The 12,664-nt window shown below is 47.7% G+C and overlaps 1 protein-coding gene across 3 annotated transcripts; it reads left to right on the top strand.

Moving 5' to 3' along the window:
* The first annotated feature begins 6,820 nt into the window (after positions 1 to 6,820).
* CDK2 (cyclin dependent kinase 2) lies at positions 6,821 to 12,356 on the top strand. Of its 3 annotated transcripts, XM_036918316.2 has the most exons (8): positions 6,821 to 7,163; positions 7,877 to 7,954; positions 8,063 to 8,183; positions 8,833 to 9,003; positions 9,476 to 9,577; positions 10,208 to 10,351; positions 10,644 to 10,847; positions 11,113 to 12,356. In XM_036918316.2, exons 1-8 carry the CDS (start codon positions 7,048 to 7,050, stop codon positions 11,215 to 11,217), a joined length of 1,041 nt encoding a protein of 346 aa, XP_036774211.1. In that variant the 5' UTR covers positions 6,821 to 7,047; the 3' UTR covers positions 11,218 to 12,356. The 3 variants fall into 3 exon arrangements, with proteins under 3 accessions (XP_036774211.1, XP_036774212.1, XP_036774213.1); XM_036918317.2 differs by lacking the exon at positions 10,208 to 10,351; XM_036918318.2 differs by lacking the exon at positions 11,113 to 12,356 and having other exon boundaries at positions 10,299 to 10,351.
* The last annotated feature ends 308 nt before the right edge of the window (positions 12,357 to 12,664 follow it).

Genomic DNA, 12,664 nt, shown 5'->3' with positions numbered 1-12,664 from the left:
TCCTCAAAGGGAGTGCATCTCCTTCTCCCCCTGAGGAAGAGTGAGTGCTGGTAACAAGGGAGAAGGGGTGAGAGCTGGGTGTGGGGGCCCTCACCTGTATACCAGAGATGCCAGCACCATCACTATCAACACCAGCAAGATGACCACAGATGGGAGCTTGCCAAGGGCCTGCTTCCTGACCTGGGAGCAGAACCCAGGCACAGCTGCTGTCAGTCTGCTCCCTGCCAGACAACCCACATGCCCATGTCATCCTAGCTCTTGTCCAAATAAGTACCTACTGGGCATGACAAGCTGGGTACTGACCATTGCCAGACTGTTGGCATCAGCCAAAGACACATTGAGGCAGTAGGTTCCTGAGCCACCCTTCAGTATCTGGTACAGAACCAGCTGGCAAGCTGGACTGGGTAGCACAGGCTGACACAGACGTTGGCAAGGGGGCTGGCACCTGGTGATGAGATGTCCATACAGGCTTCCTTGGGCAGCCTGGGAGAGGAGTCAGCTTATGTTAGGGGGTCTGGGAAGAGACACTAGGCACCAGAGAGCAGTGCAGCAGTCAACCCAAGAGTTCTCAGCAACAGTGGGACACTCACCCACCTTGGCAGGACAGTCAGCTCAAATGCATCCCCTTTGCTGGACAGCATAGCAATGCAGAATCACAGCGCTCTCAATGCCCTCTGTAAGGTTGTAAGATTTTAAGGTTGGGCTCCTCTCCCAGGCCTCCCCAAAGGTCCAAGACAGGAAAACCGTAGGGCTGCTTCCCCAGTCTCATCCCATCCCTGTAACATCAAATAAAACCCTGGGATTAAGATATTCTGGTCCAGGTGAGTAACTCCTTCCAAGGCATGCTGCCACTGATCAGCCCAAGACAGCACAAGCCTCCCTACAGCAGCCAGAGCTACTGGATCCAGGCTTGGAATCAGACAAGACCTTAGAAATCCCATAGATTAGGAAACTGAGGCCCAGAGGGAGAAATGACTTCCCCAGAGTCATATGGTTAAGGGTAGAGTTGCAGTTTTAAAAAATCCAAAATATTGATCACACCCTACACTGTGCCAGATCCTGGGCTAGACACTGGACATATGTTAACTCACTTAAGTATCACTTTCTCATTCTTCCCTTTTCAGTGTTTCTACTACAATCCCAGGTTGACCTGCTTTGGAATGGGAATCCAGGGGTGGAAAATGATGTCAGACTCTGGGAAACACTTCTATGCATTTGCACTTCAAGAGAAATGAGATACAAATATGTAAACCACAGTCTGTTCCCTGGCTTTCCCCTCAAGGAACAGCTCTCCTCAAGGATAGAGAAGCAACAAGCTCTCTCCCCAAGGCCTAGGGTTAGACTCTGGTTTTTTGAACTCCAGATCTATTTCATGTCATTAAGAGAGACTTGAGGGCTTTAAAACCAGTGAGGGCTCTGAGGGGACCCCACTGCTATGCAAAAGATTGGGTAACATCTGTAGCCTGGGTAAGTCTTTAGCTCTATAGAGTAGTAACAAAAGTGCCCCTCTCCCCACTGAACCTCTTACCGGCTTTACCTTCTGTAGGCATGAATGGGCTGGAAACTGGACTCTGCAGCTCAAGGGTGGGCACCTCTCCATCTGTGGGACCCAGCAATTCTGTAGTCATTACTGGTGTGACTGTGGTTTCAGAGGGCTCTGCAGTCGGCATTTCTGCAAGGGTGGTGCCTGTGACCTCTGAGGTTGGCACCTGAACAGGTATAGTACCTATGACTTCTGCAGTAGGCACTTGCCTGGCTGTGGTGCCAGGGGCCCCTGCAGTTGGTACATGCCAATCTGTGGTACCTGGAACTGGGGAGGAGCCACAGGAGGTGAGAGAAAAGGCAGCCTGCAGCACCACCCAGGCAGTGACTGGGCTAGACTCTAGGTAAGTGTGAGTGACCAAAAGTGCCTGATAGATCAGGGTCCCAGTACTGTCTCCAAAGTCCCAGGTGTAGGAGAGGTCAGCCCCAGTCAAATAGTCACTGGGATCATGGAGCTGGAGGGCAAAGGTTAAAGGTTGATTTCTCAGGAAGTGTTCTCTCCATCCACAGCCTGCACCTGGGACACACTCACAGAGAAAGGCACCTGGTCTGGGATTGGAGCCAGAAAAGTTCAGAACCATGCCTGGGCTACAGGTTCTTCTTTCACAGCCAGACCCTCCCAACCCAACATGACTGACCCTTCACCGACTCCAAGCCCCACATTTCTCTGCCTATGTCTTCCTGTTCTCCTTTCCCCTTGCCAGTCTAGCCAAGCCTCCCCACCTCCTGCCCTGCAACTGGCCTTGTGCCTTCCTAAATCCTTACCAGTAATGTAAATGCTGAGTGGGAGTGAGCAAGGGGCACGTAGCTCTGAGCCCCCCTGTGGTGATAGACAGTCACTTCCATGGTGTGTGTGCCCAGCCCTGCTGTGCTAGTCCCAATGCTCAGCCCCGACACTGGGCCCCCGAGCACTTGCCAGTATTGGCCTGAGGATTTTGGAAAGAAAAGGAGGGTGGGGGTTATTGCTCAGAGGGTGCTTAGGGGGAGGATTAGAGGCTAGGCACCCGAGGAGGAGGGTCAGGAGATGTGCTGGGGATGGCTATTTCACAGGGCATTTGTGATATGGGGCAGAAAAGGGGTCCTGATGAGGGGTTCCATGGGATGGGACTATAACTGGGGAAGGGCTCCCTGGAAGAATTATAATGGAGTCTGAGGAATGATCTGGGGCGGGTCAGGGGGGTGATGAAGATTAGAGAGCTCACAGAGCTTAAGGGGTGGGACCAAAAAGAAAGGGTAAGGTAGGAAGAGGTGAATCCAACTGTGGATAACAGTTCACAGAAGGAAGTCCTCACCCCATGTCTTCCAGACATAAAGTTTCTCCTCTGAGATCAGGGACCAGATGGGCAAGCTCCCACATCAGGGAAGATGCAGGCATCATCAGGGTCCTGGGGGTACACTGGCTGTCCTCCCCACACCTGGCTCCCTGAAAAAGAAATACAGAGCCACCTTCAAATCCTGGTATTCCTCTTTATACACCCAAACTCCTAACAGCCCCAGAGAGGGGCTCAGGGAATACTCCCTAGTTACAAATTACATTCCCTTTGGTACAATCCATTTGGAGTGGTCAAGGGGAGAATGGAAACTGCAGTTAAAGACTCCTATGTATATACTTAGGAAAGAGAGTGGAAGATCACATATCAAAATGTTTAGAGTGACTTTCCCTAGCTTGTAGGATAAAAATATCAGCACCAGCTAATATTTATTGAGCCTTTACTCAATATAGGCTAAGGCAGGCATTATGCTAAATCATTTATATATTACATTTTAATCCTTAAAACAACCTTCCAAGGTGGGTAGGTATCACTGCCATTCTATAGATAGAGAAATGGAAGCACAATATAACTAACCTGCCCAAGGTCATGTACTAATAACATTTAAATCCAAGTCTGTCCAACTTCTAGGTCCTTCAACCCCTGGGTCTTCTATCATCCATTCTAGGAACTATAATTTTTTCTTTTTGCTTTTTCTGTGTTTTATAATTTTTCTACAGTGGATATCTAATGCATGTATAATTTGTTGGAAAAAAAACTAAAGAAGGAAGGGAGCATTCCCTGAGCTCATTAGGGATTCCAGGGAGTCTAAGCCCTAGGAATGAGGGCCTGGGCTAGGGAGGTACTCACCATTGATGATGGTGGTGTTGGCCCAGATGACCTGCCCATCTGGCACATTCTTTTGGCTTTTAGGGAAGTGCAGAGCAATGGAGAAGGAGGCATTTGCCCCGACTAATGTAGGCCCATCATTACTGACCTTCAGGGCCACCTGGTCACCTGTGACGGGCAGCTGCATCATTAGCTGGGATTCCTTGCCTTCCCCTCTTCATATACCTTTCCCCCTTCATATCTTCTCAAGCTACAGTCAACCCAGTTCTTGCCCTTCTCCCCATCCCATTCCACCCTTCCTAGAAATTGCCAGTTCTCACCTCTCCAGCAATCAGACCCTTGGGGTTTTTTTCCACTCTGGATACAGCTGCCTGTTCCAGGCTTTTGTTCTGAGCTGCCTTGAGACACCAAGCCAATCTGGGTCTCTGGGTCCTAAAGGGAAGGTACCATGAGGGCCTTAGGATAATCACTTAGTCCCTTGTCAGGGGATAACACTGTCCCATGTCACCCTGCTCATTCTCACATTCAAAGTGCATTTTAATTTACCGAATACCCACCATGTACCAGGCACTGTGCTTGGTATAAAAGATTTTAAGAAATGAATAAGACATGGCCCTGAAAGGATTCAAGGGAAAGTACAGGAAATAGACATATACATAAATTGCTATAATTCAAGGCATTGTTTAATATAAGGCACAACAAACATGCACAAAATGCAACAAAATGACAGACTAAACAGATTAGTCCCACTATAGCAGACTGGAAAAGACCTCAGTTAGTTGGCCTTTGGGATAAAGCACTCTAGGCAGAAGGCCCAGCATGAGCAGATGCGTGGAGGCAGGGAAGCAAGTGGCATGACAAGGGATTGCTAGCAATGTGGTTGATGGCACACTATGAGAGATGAAGCCAAGAAGAGGGGTTTGGGGGCTTTGAGTGCCAGGCAAAGGAGTTTGGCTTTTATCCTGTAGGCAAGGCTACCTCAGAAGATTTTTGTTTGTTTTATTGAGAAATAATTTATATACCACAAACTTCATACTTTAGAAGTTTTTGGATACAACTGGATTTGTGTTTTAGAAGGATCACTATGGTGAACAGTGAGGAAGATGGGTCAGAGGCAGGCAGATGTCGGGGGTGGAGGAAGAGCAAACAAAATTATTCTAACCAACTGAGAGAGAGGTCTGAGTAAAAGGGATATGATGGATCTCCAGACCTAACAGCTATCAACATTTTGCCACATGTGCTTTCTTCTCTCTCTTTTGTTGTTTGTTTTTGGCTAAAGTAGTAAGAGCAAATTCCAGACATTTTGTAATTTTAACCCTACAAATTCAGCACGTATCTGTAAAAAACAATCTAAATATTTTCTTGAATAGGCACAGTATTACTTCACACTAACAAAATTATCAAGCCTGGTCCATATAAAATTTCATGAATATCTAAAAGATTTTAAAAATCAGGATCCAAAAAGTAAACACAATCTTTTAAGAGCTCCAGGTGGACAAGTATGAACAGAATTTTCCAGACTATGTTAAGGAACGGTAAAAGAAAAAGACTTGAAACTGCAGCATGAATGAGGGACATCAGATGAAGGACAACTTCCTAGAAGTCTGTGAGTCCAGGGATCTAGAAAGAGAAGAGGGAGACTGGGATATGATGTATATAATTCAGTACGGCAGAAACTATCCTTGCTATAGTACTAATGTGTACTGGAAACAGAGTTGAGTCAGCTGGGGGAGGATCTGGAGTCATCTCATTCAGCATCCCACCACTAGAGCCAAAGAATCACAAGATGCCCTAGTCTTTCTCACTCCCAACCAGCTCTCCTCAGAGCAGCATGGGACATTCCAGACCCTCTCATCACCCCTTGCTCCTGTCATGAGGCCCCAGTCCCCCAGAGCCCTTTCATGTGATACTCAGCTGAGACCCCTCTGCATGTCTCTTCCAGCCCCAGAACAAATGCCTGAGCTGTCCCATCTCAAACAGGGGAGGTGGTGCCTCTTTACCCTTCTTGTCCAGGACCACATTTTCTTAATCCTCACTTTACATATACCCTACACCAAGTGCCCAAGACATTTCCTGAGTCTCCAGCTCATTTCACCACCTCGAAGCTCCTGCTCCAGCTCACTGTCCTAGGGGACCTCAGAATTAGAGACACAAAGACCCACTGTCCTCTTGTCCTTCCAAGCAGATGGGATTATTTTCTGCCTCAGTCCCAACTCTCCATGTGGGGAGGGAATTTAGGTGAGAGAAGCACAAAGTATTGATTTTATCTCCCATTAGGAGGGGGAAAACCAGATCAGGTGTGCAAACCTAAATTCACATTTGTTTCATGGCCACACACCCCACACGCACCTTCTGTGGCCCTCACAGACAGAAGAATACCCATCACAGCCTCAAGAAGGTATTTTCCCAGCACCAGATCCATCCTGCTTTCCCTTCCAGTAAGCAAAGGCGCTGGAGGGGTGGGAGCTGAGACAAGCCCCTATATAAGAGATCGGTGCTCATTTGCATAGCCCTTCCTCCTCTCCCTCCAGAAGAGGCTTGGGAGGGGCAGAGGACTGGAAAAACGCAGAACGGACAAGCGATCCTGGTCCTGGGCGTCTTGTTACTCAATGACAATTCTGGTTTCACCGGATCACTCTCAACTTGATTGGGAAAGAATTAACTGAACGGCAGCTACATTACACGTAATCATGGGAGTGAGCTAATCTGCTTTTGAATTAAGCCAGGAATCTCTCAAAAAGAAACAGTATCAGGGCAGGCTGCATCCAAAAAGAGAGTATCAGAGTATTGAGAGTTGGAGACAACGATTCCTTCGAGGCCCAGGAAACCTTTACAATGAGATTTCCTGCTTCCTGCTTTTCACAGGAGGCTCCCTGGGCCAGGCGGAATTTAATTTTAGGTCGATACATTCTTCTCTAGGGATAGTGAAAACGGCGAGTTAGAGATCAGGAAATCCTTACTGATTCATGACTTGTAGGAAACTCGAGCCCAAATCAGGTACTTGGGAAAAGATGCTCAGCTTCCCGACCGGGGTGGAAGCTTGTCATTTTACTCCTCAGAACCGAACTTACGTGGGGCTGGGCCATTTTGAAGCGCGGGGAGCTAGGCTCGTCCCACCCGCTCTTACGTTGACCAATAGGGAGATGTGGGGGCGGGGCCAGGGAAACGCGGGAAGGAGGGGCGGGGCCTCTGGTGGCGGTAGGGAACTGGAGGGGAGGCGGCAACATTGTTTCAAGTTGGGGAAATTGACAAGAGTGAGAGAGACGCTGCGTTCCATCCCGACCCGGGGCCGAGTCGCTGGGCCCTGTTTCCCCTCCTCCCCCCCGCGAGAACCGTGGCCCGCTTTCTGCAGGGGTCCCAGGCCTCCGCTCCAGGGCCAGGCTGACCCGACTCGCTAGCGGGCTTCATGGAGAACTTCCAGAAAGTGGAAAAGATCGGAGAGGGCACGTACGGAGTTGTGTACAAAGCCAAAAACAAAGTGACGGGAGAAGTGGTGGCGCTTAAAAAAATTCGCCTGGACACGTGAGTGGCCTCTGTACCCAGGACTCCTAAACTCGGGGGCTCCTTGATTGCCCCCACCCCCACTCCAACAAGCGGGTAGCCGTCCAGGGAGCGGAAGGTAGCAGGGAGGGACTTCTTTTGAAGTGAAGAGGTGGGTTGAAGGACAGTAGAGGGTTTCCCTATGGAGAGTGTAGGGTAGTGTAGAATCCATGGGAAGCTTCCTTCCCAAAGCGGGGTACTAACCTCAAATGTGCACTCAGGAAGAGGAAGGAAGCCTCCGAGATGGGGATCCAGGGCTTCCCATGGAGTAGAGTTTTGAGGGAACCAGTGAAGAGCACCTTTCTGAATGAAGCGCCCTCCTCACTGCCCCAACCCCACCCTCATAGAATTCTCTCCCTTCTTTCAAAAGAATGGCAGTTGAGCCTCACTGGCCGCCCTAGGGAGGCTGGGTGCTGTTACTGCCTTTTTTTTTTAATATTCCTGTTACCTTCTCTTCTTCACCTTCACCAGGAGGCTTTACTTAGCTACCCCAGGGCAAAAAAGAAATAATGACCTTAATGTGTCCAAAAGCCATTCACTGTTCACAAATGAACTAACTCGAACAGCACTTTTTCCCATCTCTCACCCTCCTAGGGGATGCTAGGGTGTTGTCTTCTTGGGAAAGAATCACTGGCCTGGGGGAAAAAGAATATTTGTAACCACACTTCTGTCTCTGTTTTCCCAACTTCTCCAAGTGAGACTGAGGGTGTACCCAGTACGGCCATAAGAGAGATTTCTCTGCTTAAGGAGCTTAACCACCCTAATATTGTCAAGTAAGTATGCATGTATCCAGGAAGTGCTCTGACAGTAAATGAGGATGTGTGCTGTCTGTATAGTCTAGTTATTTCTCTCACCTCCATTCCCGGACCTCCCTTCCCTAGGTTACTGGATGTCATCCACACAGAAAACAAGCTCTACCTGGTTTTTGAGTTTCTGCACCAAGATCTCAAGAAATTCATGGATGCCTCTGCTCTCACTGGCATTCCTCTTCCCCTCATCAAGGTAATCCTTCTCACCAGTTCTTCCCCAACATGGGCATGTTGTGGGGGTTCTGAAGGCAAGCAATTCAGACTGAGTGATGATTTGTGATCTTGGTTTCCTTCCCAGCCCTCATCCCCTACACACACACACACACAACCTTTCTTTTGTGGCTCTTGCACTGCTCATTATGCTTATTAACCCTAGGGCTGGGTAGGAGAATCAAAGAAGTTGAAACTCAAAGAAGTGAGTCAACTTAGCAGCTCAGGTAGAAGGTCAGATGAAACTCAGATAAAGGGACTTGAGGGCACTTGGTAGATTCCTTCAAAAAACCCTTGTACCTGTTTGGTGGGAGACATAGCCAGTGAGGCTCTATTGTCTGGACTCTTTACAGCCAGAGCTACTTTTAATCTGTCAACAAATGTTTATTCAATGCACATTTATTGAGCACCTTTAATGTGCTAGGCAAAGGATTTGGAAAAGAGACACAAAACTATGTAAGAAATGGTCCTTATCCTCACTTGACTGATAGTCTAATGGGAGAAACTGCTTGTAGAGGAGTAATAATAATCTAACATAGTAAAAGGCTTTAGTGGAGCTTTGGAAGTGCAGAGCAGCCCCCAGTCTGCTCCCTGTAATGGAGGGGCATAGTCCTCTCTCTCTCCCTTGGCAGAGCTATCTGTTCCAGCTGCTCCAAGGCCTTGCTTTCTGCCATTCTCATCGGGTCCTACACCGAGACCTCAAGCCTCAGAATCTGCTTATCAATGCAGAGGGGGCCATCAAGCTTGCAGACTTCGGACTAGCCAGAGCCTTTGGAGTCCCTGTTCGTACTTACACCCATGAGGTGAGTCCCTCTGCATTCCCTCTTTGAACTTCCTGGGAGGTATTAACAAGGACATTAACAAAGTGACTAAACATATTTGGCCAGGAGTCTCTCCCTCACTAGATGGAAAGTATTCTGACACCCCAGGAGGTCTTAGATATGCAGAGTTTATACTGTGAGGCTAACTGGGCTTTGAGAGATAGCATGGTAGCACGCCAGGAGAGCTGGGTGGTACACCATTAAAATTATGAACACTTGTATCAAGTTTTCCAGGAAGGTTACAAATTGGAGATTCAGAAAATGTGGTCCCTAGAGCCATAGGCTAGGCTAACTCTGGGCCAAGAAGTTGTATATAGTTATTTTACTTAGGGGAAATCAGAGGGAAGGGACGGTTGGAGGGAAAGAAACTGCTTGTTAAGAGGCTCAGGGCAGAGTAGTGTTGAGGAGCTAAGATATGGGAATCTCCATGACCTCTTCCTACTTTTGTCCCCAGGTGGTGACCCTGTGGTACCGAGCTCCTGAAATCCTTCTGGGCTGCAAATATTACTCTACAGCTGTGGACATCTGGAGCCTGGGCTGCATCTTTGCTGAGATGGTATGGAGGCATGCCCAAGTTCCAGCCAGCCCACTCCTCCCTATATTCAAGAACAACAGCTCTGTTTCTTGGCTCAGAGCCGTCGCCCTTCTGTTATCGCAGGGTTTTTTCTTTAGAGTAGCACCAAGGTGGGTGGTGGGGAAAGGACAGGATTCTTGTCCTCCACTATATATCTCTTATTGCTGAATTGAGCTAAATTATTTCTGCAACTATTTTAGCTTTAGTCTGTATATATTTGGGAGAATGAGTTCCATTTAGTGTTCCCTTCATTTGGCCTGTAGACCTTACCATAGGGTGCCGGTAATGTAGGAAACCAACTGTGTTCACCTTATCCACATCTTTTATTTAAGCTGTGAACTTAGAGCATGTTCCCCCTCAATCACTGGCTTTCCCAATTGAAGGATTCCTGAGGCTAGCCATATATAGAAGCTCTCATTCCCTTTAATACAGCAGTGGAATGGGCTGAGTTTTCAAATCAAATCAACAACATGTTTTATGGTCCTTTATCTGGGTTATAACTGGGGGCTTGGAGACCACTAGCTTATATATATAATGTGCATTTATCCCCCAGTGCATTAGCTTACAGTTGCCCATATTCCTCTCTCAATTCACCAAACAATATTTGTTAAGCACCTAGTGTGTACCCAGCACCATGCTATGTGCTGTGGGGAACACAGAAGAAATGGAAGACACAGTCTCTGCCCGCTGTGCTCCTATCTAGAAGTGGCTGCATCACAAGGAGGGGGGATGACTGCAGTGTCTACCCCACACCCCGTGAGTGGCTTGGGATCCCTTTGCTACATGTCAGTGGCACCCCAGACATTCAGCCCCACCCAGCCTTGGGGAATCTGCAAAACCATGGTTGGGGGAAGGAAGGAGGGGGCGAGGAGACAAATGAAGGGATTTCATTGTCTCAGGCTCTGTGTGACTAACCCCATGAAAGGCCCTGGGGAGGGAGTCATGGGGCCCAGCTGACCTTCACTGCCTGTGGGAACCTCTGTTGTACAGGGGCAGATTTGACTGATGTCATTGCGGGTCTTGGCCTTTCCTCTTTCCCCATTTTCAGGTGACTCGCCGGGCCCTATTCCCTGGAGATTCTGAGATTGATCAACTCTTCCGGATCTTTCGGACTCTGGGGACCCCAGATGAGGTGGTTTGGCCAGGAGTTACTTCTATGCCTGATTATAAGCCAAGTTTCCCCAAGTGGGCCCGGCAAGATTTCAGCAAAGTCGTGCCTCCCCTGGACGAAGATGGAAGGAGCTTGTTATCGGTGAGAGTTGGGGTGGGCACCCATTTCTTCTCATTCACTCCCCCAGGGCAGGGTTGTCCAGAGTGAAAGAATAATGAGATTCTAGACTCTGGGTCTTGGTGTTTCCCTTGGCTCTTCTTCTTTCTCCCTGCTGGCACTCAGATACAGGGAGGAGAGAAATGGGAACTCAGCCTTGGGTTAAAGGAATTCTGGTTTCCTGATTTCTCAGAAGACCCATTTAGTTCACTATCGCATCACTGAAGTCAGCATACATCTCTCCCTCCAGCAAATGCTGCACTACGACCCCAACAAGCGGATTTCGGCAAAGGCAGCTCTGGCTCATCCTTTCTTCCAGGATGTGACTAAGCCAGTACCGCATCTTCGACTCTGATGTTCTTCCCCAGGCCGTTTACCCCCAGTCTCACCCTCGCCTCCACTCCGAGCCTGATCTGGCTTAGCCCTAGGCTAGTTCCCTTCTGATCTTGTCTGGCTGCCTTTAACATTCACCTTCTCTTAGGCAGCCAGCTCTGGGGATGCAGAGGGGAGAGGGGAGATATAGGTGAAAATGAAAAGGGATCTTCAGTATTAGATGCACTTAAGTCAGCCTCCACCACCCTCTCCTCCTCAGCTTGGTCATTGATGAGGAGGGCTGGTATTTAAAAAAAAACAAAAAAAACAAAAACTGACTCTTTCCCTTCCCCCCAGGTAGGGTTTGCCATCTCAGTCTCTGAAAGCCCCATTATTCTTATTTCCTGGGTTTGGGATGACAGAGACCCCCAAGCCTCCTGCAGCCACTGTGTGTAAGGCCAACTGATAGCAGGAGGCTAAGTTGGAACTTTTGAAAACCAAGAAAAACAAAAACAAAGGGAAGGGCCTGTTTTAAAGAATTAGGTTAAAAAATAGATCCAACCAGTTTATACCCTAGTTTTAGTGTTTCATCTCACCAAACATTGGGGAGACTCAAGACTCCTGTCTTCTCTGCAGTCCTGGTGGGGCTGCAGTAGAAATGATTATCTCTAGTCCCCTTGTCTGTCCCTCTTATGGGCAAGACGTGACTGGGAGGCCCTGGGACAGGGATTGTGCTTCAACATAGCCTTATGAGGCAAGTGAAAGATGTCTGAATTTTTTCTCTTCTTTTTAAGATTCTTAGTTCTAAAGGTGCTAGGTCCAATCTTCCCCTGAAGGCCATCCCATAGGAGTGGAAGTTAGAGTTTAGACATCATTTTGAGAATGCTGACACTTTTAGGGCTGTGATGGATGGGGGCATTGGGAAAAAATATTTCTTTAAAAGAACGATGAATAATTATATTTATATTTCAGGTTATATTAATGTTTTTAAAGTGGGAATGGATGGCTTTGTTGCCATGTGCAGCATACCTTGGGGTTTTGTAATGCAAATGTTTAAAAAACTTTTTTTCTTTTTATGATTTGTCTCTCACCTCTCATCTTTGAGTGTTGTTGGTGTTAACATTATTTGTAATTCAGTTTGTAATTCATTAAAAAAAATTCTAGCTTTATGGTTTATCTTTTTCCTTTACTTTTGTGTATTTACTTTACTGAAAGAATGATGTGAAAGAGTATGAATGTGTATATATGACCATTGACTGGTTCCAGGTCCCCCTCAACCTTTTCCTATCTCCATGTGCGAAGTTACCCACCTCACACCATTTTGGCATCTGATGTAACAGTGCCAAGGGTAAGCAGAGGGGAATTATTGCCCCCATTTTACAGGTGGAGAAACTGAAGCTTGCTTCACTTTCCCCACAAACTTGCATCTTCCCCCTCCCCAAAACACCCCCTCAATCCCCACCCCATATATACATAACAAGACAGTGGTT

Source organism: Manis pentadactyla, chromosome 9 (assembly GCF_030020395.1).
Source record: "Manis pentadactyla isolate mManPen7 chromosome 9, mManPen7.hap1, whole genome shotgun sequence".
In the NCBI taxonomy this organism is placed as follows: Eukaryota; Metazoa; Chordata; class Mammalia; order Pholidota; family Manidae; genus Manis; species Manis pentadactyla.
This window is presented reverse-complemented; position numbering and strand designations above follow the sequence as displayed.

Excerpts from the sequence above, each read along its gene's own strand:
- CDK2 (XM_036918316.2), top strand. The coding sequence starts at position 7,048 with ATGGAGAACTTCCAGAAAGTGGAAAAGATCGGAGAGGGCACGTACGGA. Across the intron at positions 7,164-7,876 it reads AAAAAAATTCGCCTGGACAC|TGAGACTGAGGGTGTACCCA; the intron begins GTGAGTGGCCTC and ends AACTTCTCCAAG. Across the intron at positions 8,184-8,832 it reads TTCCTCTTCCCCTCATCAAG|AGCTATCTGTTCCAGCTGCT; the intron begins GTAATCCTTCTC and ends CTCCCTTGGCAG.